The sequence below is a fragment of the Eumetopias jubatus genome, unplaced genomic scaffold, assembly GCF_037043125.1.
Source record: "Eumetopias jubatus isolate StellerSeaLion01/CBP00866 unplaced genomic scaffold, mEumJub1_p1.0 scaffold_10, whole genome shotgun sequence".
Taxonomy (NCBI): domain Eukaryota; kingdom Metazoa; phylum Chordata; class Mammalia; order Carnivora; family Otariidae; genus Eumetopias; species Eumetopias jubatus.
This window is the reverse complement of record NW_028274816.1, coordinates 117,532,568-117,549,136: the sequence shown is the minus strand read 5'-3', so window position 1 is coordinate 117,549,136 and position 16,569 is coordinate 117,532,568. Positions and strand designations below refer to the sequence as shown.

Genomic DNA, 16,569 nt, shown 5'->3' with positions numbered 1-16,569 from the left:
AGACCTTGAGGACATTTTGCTAAGGGAAATAAGCCAGTAACAAAAGCGCAAATACTCTATTCTTTCCATTATTTTGACTCTCTAAAATACTCAAAATCATAGAAACAAAATAGAAAGATGGTTACCAAGGGCTAGGAAGGGAGGAGAAAGAATAGAGTTGGGTGGGTATAGAGTTTGGTGGGTATAGAGTTTCAGTGTTGCAGATGAAAAAGTTCTAGAAATCTGTTACACAACAGTCTGAATGTACTTAATATACTGAACTGAACACTCAGATATTGTTAAGATGGCAACAATGATCTGTGCACAAAAAATTGATAAATCTGTGGCTTCACTGAATTGCTGGTTTGAGTCAGAGCAATAAGGCAAGAAAATTAAAGCATTAAGATAGGAAAGGATGACAAATTAGACATTTCTGTATAATGGATTGTTGTAATGGTTATAGTATTGTATAAAATCATTGAATTATAAACATAAAATAGGCAACTTTAATGGTATGTGAATCATACCTTTGTAAAACTTTTAACACTAAAAGGAAAATTAATGCTGCCGGTGTAGGATTAGTTCCTGGTGTACTTTAGATTATTTAGGGGTGCCTGGGTGGCTCAGTCAGTTAAGCATCTGCCTCCAGCTCAGGGTCCTGGGATCAAGTCCCGCATCAGGCTCCTTGCTCAGCAGGGATCCTCTTTCTCTCTCTGCCTGCCACTGCCATCGCTTGTGCTGCGCGCACGCGTGCTCTCTCTCTCACAAATAAAATCTTAAAAAATATTTCTAGATTAAATTATTTATGTCTGAATATCATGGCCTGATAATGATCTAGTCATGAGCAAGCATTTTCCAGCAGGCCATAACACAATGAGAACTGTATGTTCTTTGGATGAAGCTCTCCATGGCTGACTTTATGCTTTTTGTTTTCTTCTGAACCTCTACTTCAAGAAATTATTGTCTCTGTCATTTACAGTAAAGCCAGTCAACTGTTTCTAGAGTTTCTATGATTGATCTGCTGGGGCATATATCTTTTCCTCAGTCCTAAAGTGGCCTTCTCACCTTATAGTGACAAGAATAATCTTCCAATATAGTGGAAGCATGTTATTTGGTCAGGGGTGTCGTGGGGTAGTTGTGTATATCTTCAGGCTCAGTGATTGGTGAGTAAAGCTTAACTTCCATTTGCCTTCTTTCTTTCTGTAAAGGTGCTTGTGAGCGAGGATTCTGACAGTGATGGTATTGTGGCCCACTTTCCTGCTCATGAAAAACCAGTATGCTGTATGGCGTTTAATACAAGTGGTATGTTCTTTTAAAAAAAAATTTTTTTTTTGCCATTTATATCATGGATTTTTCAACCAATTTTTTTTTTAGAAATGGAAAATATGAAATATGGAATCTGACTTTTCTTATATGGGTCAGTGTATATCAAAAAAGTAAGTAGTGTTCAGTAAGTGGTTCTTGAATGAATGAATTTAAAATAAAAATTTAGAAATCCTCTAAGTATTAGTTTTGCTCTCAAGAAGGTGGTAAACAATGCTGTTGAGTTACGTTAATTTCTGTATCATAATTAAGCCAAGAATTTCAATATTCCAGACTACATATTAATGTATGTAAGTGGCACTTTCTTTGTAACTTCAAGTTTCCTTTTCATTTTGTAACATATTATAAACTATTTGTATTTTTCCCTGTTTTTTGGTGGTAGTTTCTGTTTTTCTGCTTGTTCTTAAGGCATTTGATAAGGAGAGATGTTATAGTATATGGAATGCCCTACTACTTTTCATTTTCTTTCCAAACTTTTTGTTATGTAAGGTTTCAAACATAAAAATAGATTTAAAAGATAGTACTGGGTGTTGTACACAAGCCATGAATCATGGAACACTGCATCAAAAACTAATGATGTAATGTATGGTGATTAGCATAACATAAAAAAAAATAAAAATATATCAAAATGATAAAAAATAGATTTAAAAGATAATATAATAATGACCTGTGAATAAATAGGTGTTCACATTTCATATGTATAATAAATAAATATATATGTATACGTATGTATATATAAATATACTTGTACAGCCGTGTATGTGTAATATATATACACAGGCATGTTGTATTTTGTTGAATCATTTGAATTTAAGTTACATATTTGATGACATTTCACCAGACTACAAATTAATCATACATTTCCTAAGAATAAGGACCTTTTCCCATGTAAGCAGATACTGTAGTTCAGAAAGTTAACACATCATATTATCTAATATCCAAGCCATAATCTAAAATTTACCAATTATCTCAAAAATGTGTCCTGCAAAATAATGTAATATGATACTGTGTTTGATCACATGGATATGTTAGTAGCCCATCAAAATATCTACATTTTGGAGATAGGTTTTTCTTGTGGAGATTAGCAAGTAATCTGTAGAGTGTTATTTTGGCTTCATTTCTGAAACAACTTTTTATTTAATAGTGTTGTTATTAGGGCTGTAGAATGGTGTAGAAGGCTGTAGAATGGTGGTTTTTCTAATTCTGTCATGTTTTCTGCATGATTAACTGCTGTTCTTCTATTAAAAAGAGTTTTTTCTCATCAACCAGGAATGAACCATAGTTCTCGTGTATGTAAAGGGCAAGATACACGTTTAATTCTTTCTCTTTACTGATTTTCATGGTTAGGAATTGATTTAATACTTAGAGTGGTATAATTCCACTCTAGTGGAGCTATTTTTAAAATACTTTGTTTTTAAGTGAAAGATAAATTGCTCTTTTGCTTTCAGAGCTGAAATAATCTTCATAAACTTACAATCTTTTCTGATCTTATCCCTTTGGTTGATGGATCTAAAGAGATTGTCATTTTTATCTTATTCTGCAGAAATGATCCTATTAGTTAAAATTGATGGAAAGACCCATCTTTTTTCCCTTTTCATCTTTTCAAATAAAGAATGATGGTAAGAGGATAATATAGAGTATTTTGAATAATCTCCCTTCTAATATCTTAATTAGTCATTTTTGATAGAGAGGAAGATTTTGCAGTGATTGTTGATCAGTAGGATTGATTTAATTAATGAAGACAAAGATTTATGGAAATGCTCTGAATGTTATGGGAATTAAGTTAAATTTGAAGAAACAATCTGGAAGTTATGTCACTTACAGCACTCCACTTGGAGTAACCAGTATGACCCATTTTGATAGTCCATCTGTTATGTCAAATCTCCTTTGTATTAATGTATATTTCATATTACCATAGTCAGAATGTTTCAGACATTGGAAGCTGTATTTTTTTCCTGCCTGTGGCTTTCCATTAAAATAAGAACATCCTATATAACCTAAGGAATGTTTTAGTTATTTCTTTCATTGTCTAACAGTGAGTTCTGGAAAACCAGTTTTCTATGATTTCATAATTTTGATGTACATTTTTTATTTTATTTCTATTTGAATCCCCAAATTTGTGTTTTTATGGTAAGATTAATAATTTTTATATTTACACCTACTTTTTTTTGTGTTCCTAACGCACTAGTTGTATAACTCTATGATATAATTTATCTTGGGATAATCATTTCTTTAAATACTTGTTTCCTTACCTAACCTCTGGGTTCCGCTTTACATTAGGGTTCACTCTTGGTGTTCTACATTCTGTCAGTTTTGACAAATATATAATGGCATGTATCCACCATTATAGTACTATACAGAACAGTTTCACTGCCCTTAGAATCCCCTTTGCTCTTGTTCATCCCTCCCTCCCTCAACCTTTCACAACCAGTGATCCTTTTACTGTTTCCATAGTTTCAGTTTTTCCAGAATGTCACATAGTTGGAATCTTACTGTATATAGTTATTTCAGATTGGCTTCCTTCCTTTACTAATATGCATTTAAATCTCCTCCATGTCTTTTCACGCCTTGATTGCTCATTTCGTTTTAGTGCTGAATAACATTCCATTGTGTGGACATACCATAGTTTATTTGCCATTTGTGTATCTTCTTTGATGAGGTGTCTGTTCAGATCTTTTGTCCATTTTTAATTGGGTGATTCATTTTTTAATTGTTGACTTTTAAGAGTTCTTTGTATATTTTGGATAACAGTCTTGTATTAGATATGTGTTTTGTAAATATTTTCTTGCAGTCTTTAATTTGTCTTCTTATTCTCTTGAAAGTGTTTTTGAAGATCAGAATTATTTAATTTTAATGAAGTCCAGCTTATCAGTTATTTCTTTTATAGATCATTCCTTTGGTGTGTATATAACCTCTTTAAAACATATAAATTGACATTCTTCTGCTGTTGTATTCTTAAGTCAATCTTACATTGACTGTTGTAATTTCTTGAAGGGAAGATCATTTTGTGAGAACTATTTTATGAGTTTTAAGATCTCTTTTATTTTTTTTCTTGAATCTCAAATGAGGCTTCTTAACTTCTATCTAAGATCTGGGAAGTCCATGGATAGAATTCAGAGAGTATGTGGACTTAGGAAAAAACTACATCTTTATTTTTTCTAATCTCTGATGAAAATTTCCTTCACTTATGAATATGTAAAATAAACCAATGGAATACTAGTTGTACTGATGAGTTTATGAGCAATAAAAATAACAGATGTTTTCATATCATTTCTATCTTATTTATATAATTCTTTCAATATTGCTTATGGTTCAAAATTATGGTAGACCCTATATTTTAATATATGACAAAAAGCACATATTCTGCATGTCAGTTTTTAAAATCACAAGTATTTTACTTTGTCTTAAAAATATATTATTCTGAGAAAGATGTTCCTAGGCTTCACCATGTTGCTAAAAAGGTTCATGGCGCTAGAATGTTTAAGAGCCTGTTATCCAAAGGTTTATGTTTGGTGTGATTTCACCTGGCTAAACACATTGGAAGCTAGCACTCTCACTGGAGATGCCATTCACATTGCCTGGCTCAGGCTTGGTGATTGAGTTAACAAGTGACATTCCCTACTCATGGAATCTGTGGATGTGATAGAGACTTAAAACAAGGAAGGAAAATCCTTTGTAGAGTAAGGACAGATGCCAGGAGATGAATATTAATTTGGTTTCGACTACTGGGGAACATTCTTCAAAGGAAGTCAGTTCTAATCTGTAACCTAAAAGATGGTTAGCTAGGGAATAATGATTCTGTGTCTGGTATATAAATAAATATTAGTTGAATGAATGAGGCAAGAAAAATATGGCGCATTTGACATAGATTGTGGAGCAGAGTCTATACAGTGGACTCATCCGTTTATTATGTGGCAGATATATTTTTCAATGTGTCATCATTTCTGCAACATTTTATAAATGCTTTGTACCTGTTTAAATATTTGAATTAAATGGAGGGTTCATAACTCAGCAACCACTCACAAAATTGGTTTGCAAAATCTTTCATAGAAGATGGTGGAGATTTCATGCAACTGCTTGCAATTCATCTTAGTTATTTACTGTTCAGCTCTGAGTATTTTTGCTACTCAGAATATGACTGTTATGGCTTGAGTATAAGTGAGTGTGTCTATAAAAGATTCAATTCTCACTGATTTGAAAGCCTCAACTTTTTTTTTTTTTAAACTGGTGACTGAGTTTCTTATATAATGATATTGGATTCAGCTGTGGCTGCTAATGATTATCCAGCTCCTGTGATTGTGACATTTTATTTTGCTTGTATAGTTTCTGTATTACATTTCTTGTTTTATCTTAACCCTCTCAGATTGAGACATATATACCTACATACATACGACATGTTTGAAGCAAGAGGCTGCATTGCCATTTGTAAATGCATGGATACCTTAGTGGTTGTTATTTTCCCCTTTAGTTACTTATGTTACAGTTTTAAAAAATATTTTTGGGAGATCAAATGATGTATTTTCTATTGATCTTTAAATCCTCCAATAAATTTACTTATGTTATAACATGAGACAGTTTTCTGTTCTCTGGTTGAATTAGTTTTATTAGCTTCTGAACTTTTATCAATTGGTATTTTGTGGAAAGGTATGTAATTTAAGTGGGCCTTAACACAGTACTTACAGTTTTTTTTACTTAATTGGGCCTTTTCAAAATATAACTTGTAGATCCTCTAGTAACACCTTCCAGTTTTTCTTTACATGTATCCATACGTGCTTCTAAATTTATTTCTATCAGTGAGTTTTAACAGTTTTACTCCTTTAATAATTCTTTTACTTGGTTAAAGGCTTTTCCATGGGGTATATGGTGTGGCCAGTAATAACAATAGTGCTTGTTAGAATACTTTTTACAAGTTTAGGGAAGTTCATTAAAAAAAAGCAAAACAAAACGTAACAAAAATGTTGATGGTGTATTTTTGTTTTTGAACCTGATCTTTCTCTAACAACTTTACCTGAACATATCCCTGTTATACTTATGAATGTAAATAAATTTCTTAGTCTCTTTTATTTTTTTTGGAAAGGCATATTTTTGGATGACAGAATTATTAAAATATCCTGGACATACATCAGAATTCGAGAAGAAACCATACCTGTTGTTTTAGAAGCAATGTAAAATGTACACAATGAAATAACACTCCATTTCTCCTACGGAGAAAATGTAGGTTGTTTGACTGCATGATCATTTGGTCCATGGTCCATTTGGTCTTGTATGGGGCCTATTCAGCAAAGAAATTAAGGGCTGCCATTAAATAGTGTTGTGAAACTTGTAGTTCAGCAGCTGCACGCAGTTTGTTTTTCAATTTCTCCTTCCCATTCTTGTTTATTAGCTGTGGCTGTGAGTCCTGAATTAAAACAAATATTTTAGTGGCAACATTTATGATTTGGTTGGAAGTACCAGAGAGACCTGCAGTGCTTAAATCTGGACAGATTTCACTTTGGGTGGTGTAAATTTCTTGCTTTTAATGATTTAAATACACAATGAGTAACGTTTTCTAGAGAGCTTTTTTTTTAAATTAATGAACTTTATTTTTTTGAGCAGTTTCAGGTTCACAGCAAAATTGGGAAGTACAGAGAACTCTCATATAATCCTGCCCTCACCCCAGACTGCCCATACTATTGACATTCCACACCACAGTGGGAGTAAGGTTACAGATGATGAACGTATATTGACCGAAGTCTGTCGTTTACCATAGGGTTCACTCTTGGTGTTCACACATTCTCTGTGTCTTGACAAATTAAAATTGACAAATACCTACCTTTGTAGTATCCTACCGAATAGTTTCATTGCCTAAATGTTTTTCATCGTATTTGGGACTTCTCAGTTATTATTTCTTTGAACATTTTTTCTGCCTCTTTTTCCTTCTTTGCTACTCATCGATTAATCTTCTTGATGGTGTCTTTTTTTTTTTTAAGATTTATTTATTTATTTTGAGAGAGTGAGAATGAGAGAGAGAGAGAGAGAGTACATGAGAGCGGGGAGGGTTAGAGGGAGAAGCAGGCCCCTTGCCAAGCGGGGAGCCCGATGCGGGACTCGATCCCGGGACTCCAGGATCATGACCTGAGCTGAAGGCAGTTGCCTAACCAACTGAGCCACCCAGGCGCCCCTCTTGATGGTGTCTTATAGGTCTCAGGGGCTCTGTTCATTTTTCTTCATTCTTTTTTCTCAAACTAGATAATTTCAGTTGATTTCTTCTGCCAGGTTCAAATTTGCTATGTGAGCCCCTCTATTGAAGTTATTGTACTTTTGAATTCCAGAATTTCTCTTTGTTTCTTTTTTATAATATTATCTCTTTATTGATATCCTCTACTTGGTGAGACATAGTTCTCATACTTTCCTTTAATCCTCTAGACATGCTTTCTCTGCATCCTTGCTGGTATTTGCTATTCTCACCATTTTTTATTTTATAAATACTGTTGGATATGGGTAATAGTGGTGATTTGGAGATATTTTTTCCCAGTGAGGAGTTTGTGTTTTTATCTTTTTAGCAGGGTCTTTTGCTGAGCAAAATTATTTATTTTTTGTCAAATCAATAAAAAAAAATTAGTTGGGTTTTCGTGTTCATGCCTAAAAAATGTGCACCAATCTGGGACCTGAAGATTTTTCTCCTGTGTGATTTTCTAATAGTTTTCTTGTTTTACATTTTATATTTAAATTTATCATTTTGTGTTATTTTTTGGGGGTGGGGCAGAGGAAGAGGGAGAGAGAATCTTAAGCAGGCTCCATGCCCAGCTCAGGGCCCGATGCAGGCCTTGATCTCATGACCCTTAGATCATGACCTGAGCCAAAGTCAGGAGTTGAACACTTAAACGACTGTGCCATCCAGGTCCCCCATTTTGTGTTAGTTTTTGTATAATGTGTTGGATTAGGTCATGGTTCATCTGTTTTTTGTTTCTGCTTTTGTTTTTTGGCTATGGATATACAGTTGATACTTCATCATTTTTTCAAGATCCCATTCTTCATTGAATTTCTTTTGCACTTTTCTCATTAAAGTAACATACTTCTGTGGGATATTTCTGGATTCTCTGATGAAGATGACTTTTTAGCTTTTTTCTGTATGGAGATATCTATATTTTGCCCATAATTTTCAGGAACGTTTCAACTAGATAGGATAGATTAGTTTGACAGTTGTCTATTTAATTGCTAGCAACTGTCAGCTCTCTTTCTTTGTTCACAGCTTTTAGCATTATTAATCTTTTTAAAAAGATTTATTTATTTGAGAGAGAGAGAGAGACCATGTGCACAGAGAGAGAGAGAGAGAGAGAGAGAGGAGAGGCAGACCCCACCATTGAGCACAGAGCCTGACGTGGGGCTCAATCCCAGGACCCTGAAATCATGACCTGAGCCGAAGGCAGATGCTTAAATGACAGCCACCCAGGTGTCCCATTTAGCATTATTAATCTTGATCCTCTCAATTAGTTGGGTACAGAGTTGCACTTTTTGGGGGCAGCATTCTAATTTGTGGTGTCAGCTCAATAGAGCCATTGCAAGTTTTTGAAAAGGTTGCTGAGTTCTTCTTACCCTCACATATTGTGGATTTTTTTTCCTTCTGCTGTTCTGCCTGATGTAAGAGAAACTAATTTTCTTTATGTTTTTTGTATTGAACTTACAAGTAGATTTTTAAAGAACTTTGGTTTTGTTTTTTATCAGTTTTGTTTTTGTTATAGGGTAACAGCAACAGTCTTTTGATTTCACACATTCAACCCGAAATCCTCTTTGCTGGTTATTGGAGCAGGTAAAATGTTCTCGAGGACCACTAGATGTAGACAGTAACCTGTGTACATGTATTAGCTCGGGTTGCCATAGCATAATACCATAGACTGGGTGGCTTAAACAACGGAATTTTTTTTCCTCACAGTTCTGGAGGCTAGAAGTCCAAGAACAAGATTCCAGCTGATTTGATTTCTAGTGAGGTGTTTCTTCCTGGCTAACAAATAGTCACCTTCCCTTCTCAATGTGTCTTCACATAGCTTTTCTTTGGTGCAGGGGAGCAGGGAGAGAGAGAAAGAAGGTTAGTTCTGTGGTCTCTTTCTTTCTTTTTAAATTTTTATTTAATTTTAATTTTAATTTTTGTTCTTTTTTTAAATTGAAGTATAATTGACATACAATGTTATATTAGTTGCAGGTGTGTAACATCTTGATTTGACAATTCTATACCTTACTTAGTGCTCACTGTGATAAGTGTAGTTACCATCTGTCACCATACAATGTTATTACAATATTATTGGCTATATTCCTTATGCTGCATTTTTCATCTTCCTGACTTACTTATTTTATAACTGGAGGTTTGTACCTCTTAACCTTTATCTCTTCTGCTCATTCCCCTCACCTCCCCTCTGGCAACCATCAGTTTGTTCTCTGTATTTAAGAGTCTGTTTTCTGTTTATTTGTTCATTTGTTTCATTTTTTTTAGATTCCACATTTAAGTGGGATGTATGGTAATTCTCTTTCTGACTTATTTCACTTAGCATAGTAACCCTCTAGACCCGTGCTACAAATGGCAAAATCTCATTCTTTTTTATAGCTGAGTAATATTCCTTATTTTTTTTAAAGATTTTATTTATTTATTTGAGAGAGAGAGAATGAGAGAGAGCACGAGAGGGAAGAGGGTCAGAGGGAGAAGCAGACCCCCCGCTGAGCAGGGAGCCCGATGCGGGACTCGATCCCGGGACTCCAGGATCATGACCTGAGCCGAAGGCAGTCGTCCAACCAACTGAGCCACCCAGGCGCCCGTAATATTCCTTATTTTATATATAAGTATATATAACATCTTTATCCATTCATGTATTGATGGACGCTTAGTTTGCTTCCATATCTTGGCTATTATAAATAATGCTGCACTATACATAGGGGTGCATATGTCATATGGGTGTTCTATTATTAATTTTTTTTGAGGAACTTCCATATTGTTTTCCACAGTGCTTGCACCAATTTACATTCCCACCAGTAGTGTACAAGGGTTTGTGATGGCTCTTCTTCTAAGGACACTAATCATATCAGATCAGGGTCTCACCCTATCATCTTATTTAAACTTAATTACTTCCTTAAAGATCCCATCTCCAAATAGAGCCTGGGTTTCTAAGACTTTCAATATTGGAATTTGGGGGCTACACAAATACTGGGTTCGTAACAGTAGATCTAAGAACCATTCAGTTACTCTTAGTTTTTAAAAAATCTTATTTGGTCACAGCCCAATTCTAGGTTCTTCTGTTTGTGATTGTTGTATCATACTTTTCCCATGTGTTTACTTCCATTTTTAAGATACTCAAATATTTTGGAAGAAATGTTAAACGTTAATGAGACCGTCATCTTGTATTGTGCTGTCTAAAAGTATTATAACCCAGCACAACTTTACTGCTTCAACCTGTTCTCCTACCTTTTCCCTCCAACATTTAGCCACACTGTTTTTCTCCTTAATCATGTTACATCCTTTTTCATCTGCCTGAAATCCTCTTTTTACTGGGATAACTCCTCTTTATCTCTTGAGTCCCACTTTAAATATCATTTTGTAAAGACCTGCCTGACTCTAAATAAAATGTCATGCCCCTCCCAACTTGCCACTTAATTGGGCAAGTTACTTAATCTGCTTGGATCACCCCCAGAACTTCAGTTTGCTCATCAATGAAATGAGGGGTGATAATGGTGCCTAAAACAATACCAAAAACATAGTGAGGCCTCACAAAATTTAGCTGGCATTGTTTTTATTGTTATTAACCTACCTTATCCTAGTTTAAATTTATTTATACCCATCGAGAGTATCCTTTGAACATGTCTTCTGCTAGAGGTAAGCTTTTACTTTGTCCCCAGGTATTATTTATTATTAGCCTGGTAATTTTCACATAGCCCATAATTTTCACCTGAATAATTACATTAATTTTTTTCTATCATTATAATCATGGAAAAACTATGGCAGGGCAGAGATAAGGGCATTAATTCAATGTAATTACTCATTTGTTGAATAAAACCAAGTTATTTCTCATTTGTGGTTTGAGCAAGAATTGTCTTTTCCCCTCAATTGTGGGAGTGATCCCCGAGGGCAAATTGTATTAAATGAAGAAACATATCACTTAAATTTAAGATTGAAATATATAACATAAATGTTAAAAATATCTTGTGGAAAATGTATCATATTTTAACTAAGTATGTATCATATTGTATCATATTGTAACTAAGTACACTAGATTGGCATATTATTAAGTATATTGTCTTTGACATAAAAGAAGGCAAGTATTTTTTATTAGTTTAATTGGAAATTAGAAACAGAATAATGAAATACTCAACTCCCTGCAGTAAGCCTGACATTTCTAAAATGACCTGTTGTCTTTAGTTTGGTAAATAATTGATCTGTTTTCCAGAGGCGTTATTTCTGCCAGCTGAGAGCTGTGAAGTACAGCACATCTACATTTTAAATAATTGCCCTTCCTTGGCAGGGAAATTGCTTTTCCATCCATTAATAAGAGGAAAATGAATGTTGGGTCTGTAGTAAAGTAGATTAAACATGTACCTCTTTGGATGCTTGACTGCATCTTTAACAGACTTGAAATTTTTCTGGTTAATTAAATGCTATATATTGAAAGGTGATGGTGGTCTTGGGTTAATCATTTAAAAAGTTTAGGTTGGATTTTTTCTTCTTTTGCAGTTTTCCCTATTGATCGCAGTGAGTGGTCAGAAAAATACCTTATCTTGATTTTTGTTAACATATATAATGCCTCACAGATTTACAGAATTATGTGGCTTCAGATTTTTCCTCTCATCTGACAGCTTCTGGTTTATTACTGCCAGTCACTTATACTGTATCACTAACAATGCAAACGCAGCTTGAAGAGTTTATTGCTTTTATTTTTTTTCCCCCGAAGAAGGAGCTGTTTCCATTCTAGATTTGTAGTTACTCTCCTCTGTCATCATCTCATAAAATGACGTGTTTTACTCATGTAATGGATTACTCCCTGCAGAATTTGTTCTCTTTGCTCTATGTTCATTGTGGCACAGGACTCGTGTGAGAGTCAGTGGTAACTTTGCAGGTTCGACTTACCATAAAGTATAGTAGGTAGGCATCATACCTAGGGCCCACGCTAGTATTGTGGTCCCACCAAAATGTTTAAGAAAGCAAAAAAACCTACAAAAACTTTCAAGCTAATGGGATACTTTAATATATGTTTAAAACCAGCAACTGTAATCATAAAATATAATTTTAAATATTTTTTCATTGAAGAGGGGGCCCATAAAGGCAAAAATGCCCAGAGCCCATGAAAGTCCTAATGTAGCCCCGAGTCCTTGGTGTCCACTAGTAAAGAGGAGCCCTTCTCCTTCCCCACCATGACTGCCATAATATTTTTAGTTAATTAAGCAAAGGTGCTCAGTTAGCACTAAACACACTAATGAAAGATGTGAATACATATATATATATATATGCTATGTAGAATGTTAAGCAAACATATATATACCCACACATACCTATAACACTATACTACCTCTAACAGATGTAACTATAACAGTAGAAATCCAGGATTCAATTTTGAAGAAGGTAAAGAAGAATATCTATAGCCAAGTACATAGATGCAAAGTAGCCAACGGTGAATTAAACTTTTGCTTATCAGGACAACTTCACTGGTTGTTAAGCAGTGAAGTACTTGAATAATTGTGGTCCCTTCCCATTTCCTCTCCTCTAGAATGCTCTGGCCCTTCCCTGGGTTCAGATTTGTCTATACTCTCGCCATATGTTAATTATTTTGAACATTGTTCTGAAAACAGTGCAAATATTTCTCAAGGATACATATATTTCAAAGGACATACATTACACCCAGTAGGGTGAGTACTTATGATGGGAAGGGATGGGAATGGGGACTGGGTGCTGGAATGGATGATGAAAAGAAACATGTAAAAACAGTAGTCCATATCAGTATTCAGAATTAATATAATGGGTTTTACAAAAAAAAAAAACCCACAACAATTTAGAGTACCAACAGTATAGAAGAGAATAAAATTATTATTTAATTTAAAATGAACTGATCTTTTGGTTTTCCCAGCTTTGATTTGTGGGACGTTTGATGGTTGTTGTTTTTGGTCTCTTTATTCAAGTCATTTCTTTTTTTTTTTTAAAGATATTTATTTATTTGAGAGAGAAAAAGAGAGCGGGGGGAGAGCAGAAGGAGAGGGAAAGGGAAAGAACCTCAAGCAGAGCCTGACACAGGGCTCGATCTCACAGTCCTGAGATCATGACATGAGCTGAAAATCAAGAGTCAGACGCTTAACTGACTGAGCCACCACAAGCCATATCTTTCTGATGGGCTAAGAAGCCATTACATTTATCTATATAGATATGTAGAGTGAGGTTGTACAAAGAATCCCTACCTTGGTGCCCAGTAATCTTTGTTGTATGTCAGTGGTTGTTCTTATAAATAGTTTCTGAAATGTAATTAAGAAGTCATGTTTTGAAATAGTGCAGATAGGTAATGAAATCTAATTTCCAGAGACACTTGGTAATTTGCTAATATTTGACCTATTTGCAAATATACCCAAAATAAAAATGCTAAATGATTAACACTTTTATTTTTCATCTAATAATTATTGTTACATAGTTTCTGATCTCCCCCGCTAGAACAAACCTTGACTGAAGTCTGTTAGAGTGTCATATGTATGCTCTGGAATATATGATTCATGGTGCTTTGACCACCCATTTGGCCAAGCTGCACATCTGAGACTCATTGACCTCTTTCTTGACCCCTCACCATGTATCTGTATTTCTTATGCATCCCTCTCTGACTGCTGTGTTTTTAGGTTTTATTGTGTCCCCCTCCACCCCTACCCCATAGGGGCAGGATTTTAACTTTCTAACTGCTCTGTTTAGCATCTGTCTTTTCTCTCTCTCCATTCATTCACTCTCTATAAAACCACCAATTTTATCTTGTTCTCCTACCCTTATTTTTGTTTTGGTTTGTCTTCATTTTTATTGAGCTGTAGCTCACATAATGTAGATTGCATGAATATTAAGTATATATTAAGTAGTTTGGTGCACACACACAAACACACCCCTGTATAAGCTCTACCCAAAAAGTTAAAAAATTCTGTTTTACACATCTCTGAAGTACATAGAAGGCATTCCTTTGGTAATACCCAATTTCCAAATTTACCTTTCAAATTATATTTTGTAGTCCTAATACATAAAATATCTGTTCCAAGCAGACTGATCTGCATTGTATCATATCCTCTTTACTTCTCCTTCTGTCTTCTGCTTTTCATGATATTTTACTTTTTTTTCCCTCTCCCCTACCAAATTCCTATTAGCCTCAATTTGAAATGTATTTTATTATGAACTTTTAGCAGTGATTGTCTGTGATAGTTGTATGTGTGTGTATCTGTGTTTATAATTCTTCTCTGTGGTCAGTAATGTTGTATTGGTACTAATAGTAGACAACAACAGCTAATACTTTTTAGACTTTTAATTTTGGTTTTCTCACTGTGGGTTTCAGTAATCATATCTATTAATTGAAGTCAGGCATGCTATTTCTAAGGTCCTTAGAGTCATAAAACTCTGAAATTGTATGATACGTTGTTTTCCTGAATAAAGTTAGGAGTCAAATTAATCTTCCCAAACAATACTTCCTTACCTTCCCAGTTCTTCTACTTTATCTAAAAATTTTACATTTTTGCCATTGTAAGGACTCTCCATGTTGTGGTATTACAGTATGGTCGGGTAAGAAAAATCATTCAGTTATGAAAGAAATTATATTTTTATAAAAATATTTAATCACTTTATGCCTTGATGTCCTATTAGTGTTTTGTGTTAATATTGTCCACTAATGGTTCGCTTTATTAAAAGTGAATGGTTAAACCAAAAGTAATCAACACAAACTTACTCTAAAATTATATAGACATTCAAAGGATCTACCGTAGTCAAATCAACTGGAAAGAGGTGGGTGACCTACTCTAAATGTATAGTAATCTGGAAAGGATGGTTTGGGGCAAATATAGTTATAGATGGATGGAGTAGAATCCAAAAATTGATCACATGCACATGGTCACCTGATATGGGACCAAAATAGTAAGTAACTCACTATGGATAGTATAGTTGTCTCAGCAATGGCACTGGAACAACTGGAATATCCACGTGGGGAAAAAATAAACTTTTACTTAATACCATACACAAAAATGAACTCTAAATTGGTTATAGACTTAACTTAAAAGCTTAAACTAAGCCTTCAAAGAGAAAACAAAAAAATTATATCCTTGTGACCCAGGAGGGATAGAGAGATGTTTTAGATAGGGCACCAAAAACACAAACCATAAAATTGGCCTTCATTAAATTAAGGACCTTGGGAAAGATATGGTCAAGTAAATGAGGTGGGGTGCAATAAACTGGGAGAAAGTGTTATATATGTATATAGTCATATAGTCATAGATCATATGTGTAAGTATGCATGTGTAATGAAAAGACAAAACAATTAAAAATGTTGGGTAAAAGATTTGAACAATCATGTCACAAAAGAAAATATGCAAATAGCCATTTAACACATGGAAAGCTAATCGACATCACTGATCATTAAGGAATATGGCGTACTAAAACCGTAAGAAATCACCAAATACTCACTGAGATGATTAAAATTTAAAAAAACTGACAGTACCAAATGCTAATGAATTATGGAGCTCATGGGAAAGTTAAAATTATACAGCCACTTTGGATGAACATTTTTACAGTTTTTTCTTTTTTTATCAAGTTAAACATGCATATGAGCCAGCAGTTCTGCTCCTACATATTCACCTAAGAAAAATAAAAACATATGTCCACACAGGAGTTTGTTTCACAATAGCCAAAAACTATAAACAACTGCTGAATGGATATATAAATGATCATATATCCATATAATGGAATACTACCCAGTAATATAAATAAACGAAGGTAGTACTATTACCCACAGCAGTAGGTTTAACAAGATATTGTGTGACTCCATTTACGTGGAATTCTAAAGTAGGCAGTATTAATTCATAATGACAGAAAGCCAGTCAGTGGTTGCCTGGGGCCACACAATGGGGAGGGGATGGACTGCAAGTGGACACACGGGAATTTTTTTCGCATGTGCTCTATCTTGATGATGTACTTGTCAGACTCATCAAACTGTTTTAAGATGAGTACATATTTATTGTAAATAAATTGTACATTAATGAAGATTAATAAAGCTTAAAAACTATTTTGGCATCTGACAAAAAATGTATTCA

At 34.3% G+C, this 16,569-nt stretch overlaps 1 protein-coding gene across 8 annotated transcripts in view; it reads left to right on the top strand.

Moving 5' to 3' along the window:
* BCAS3 (BCAS3 microtubule associated cell migration factor) overlaps nt 1-16,569 on the top strand; it is a 598,395-nt gene that overhangs the window by 187,499 nt on the left and 394,327 nt on the right. For all 8 annotated transcript variants that reach the window (XR_015769358.1, XM_028109071.2, XM_088028350.1 and 5 more), the window contains exon 13: nt 1,188-1,281. Coding sequence is in view for 7 of the 8 variants with exons in the window: in XM_028109071.2 (XP_027964872.1) it covers nt 1,188-1,281 (94 nt within the window). In the remaining variant the exon portion in view is untranslated. The remainder of the gene's footprint in view (nt 1-1,187; nt 1,282-16,569) is intronic.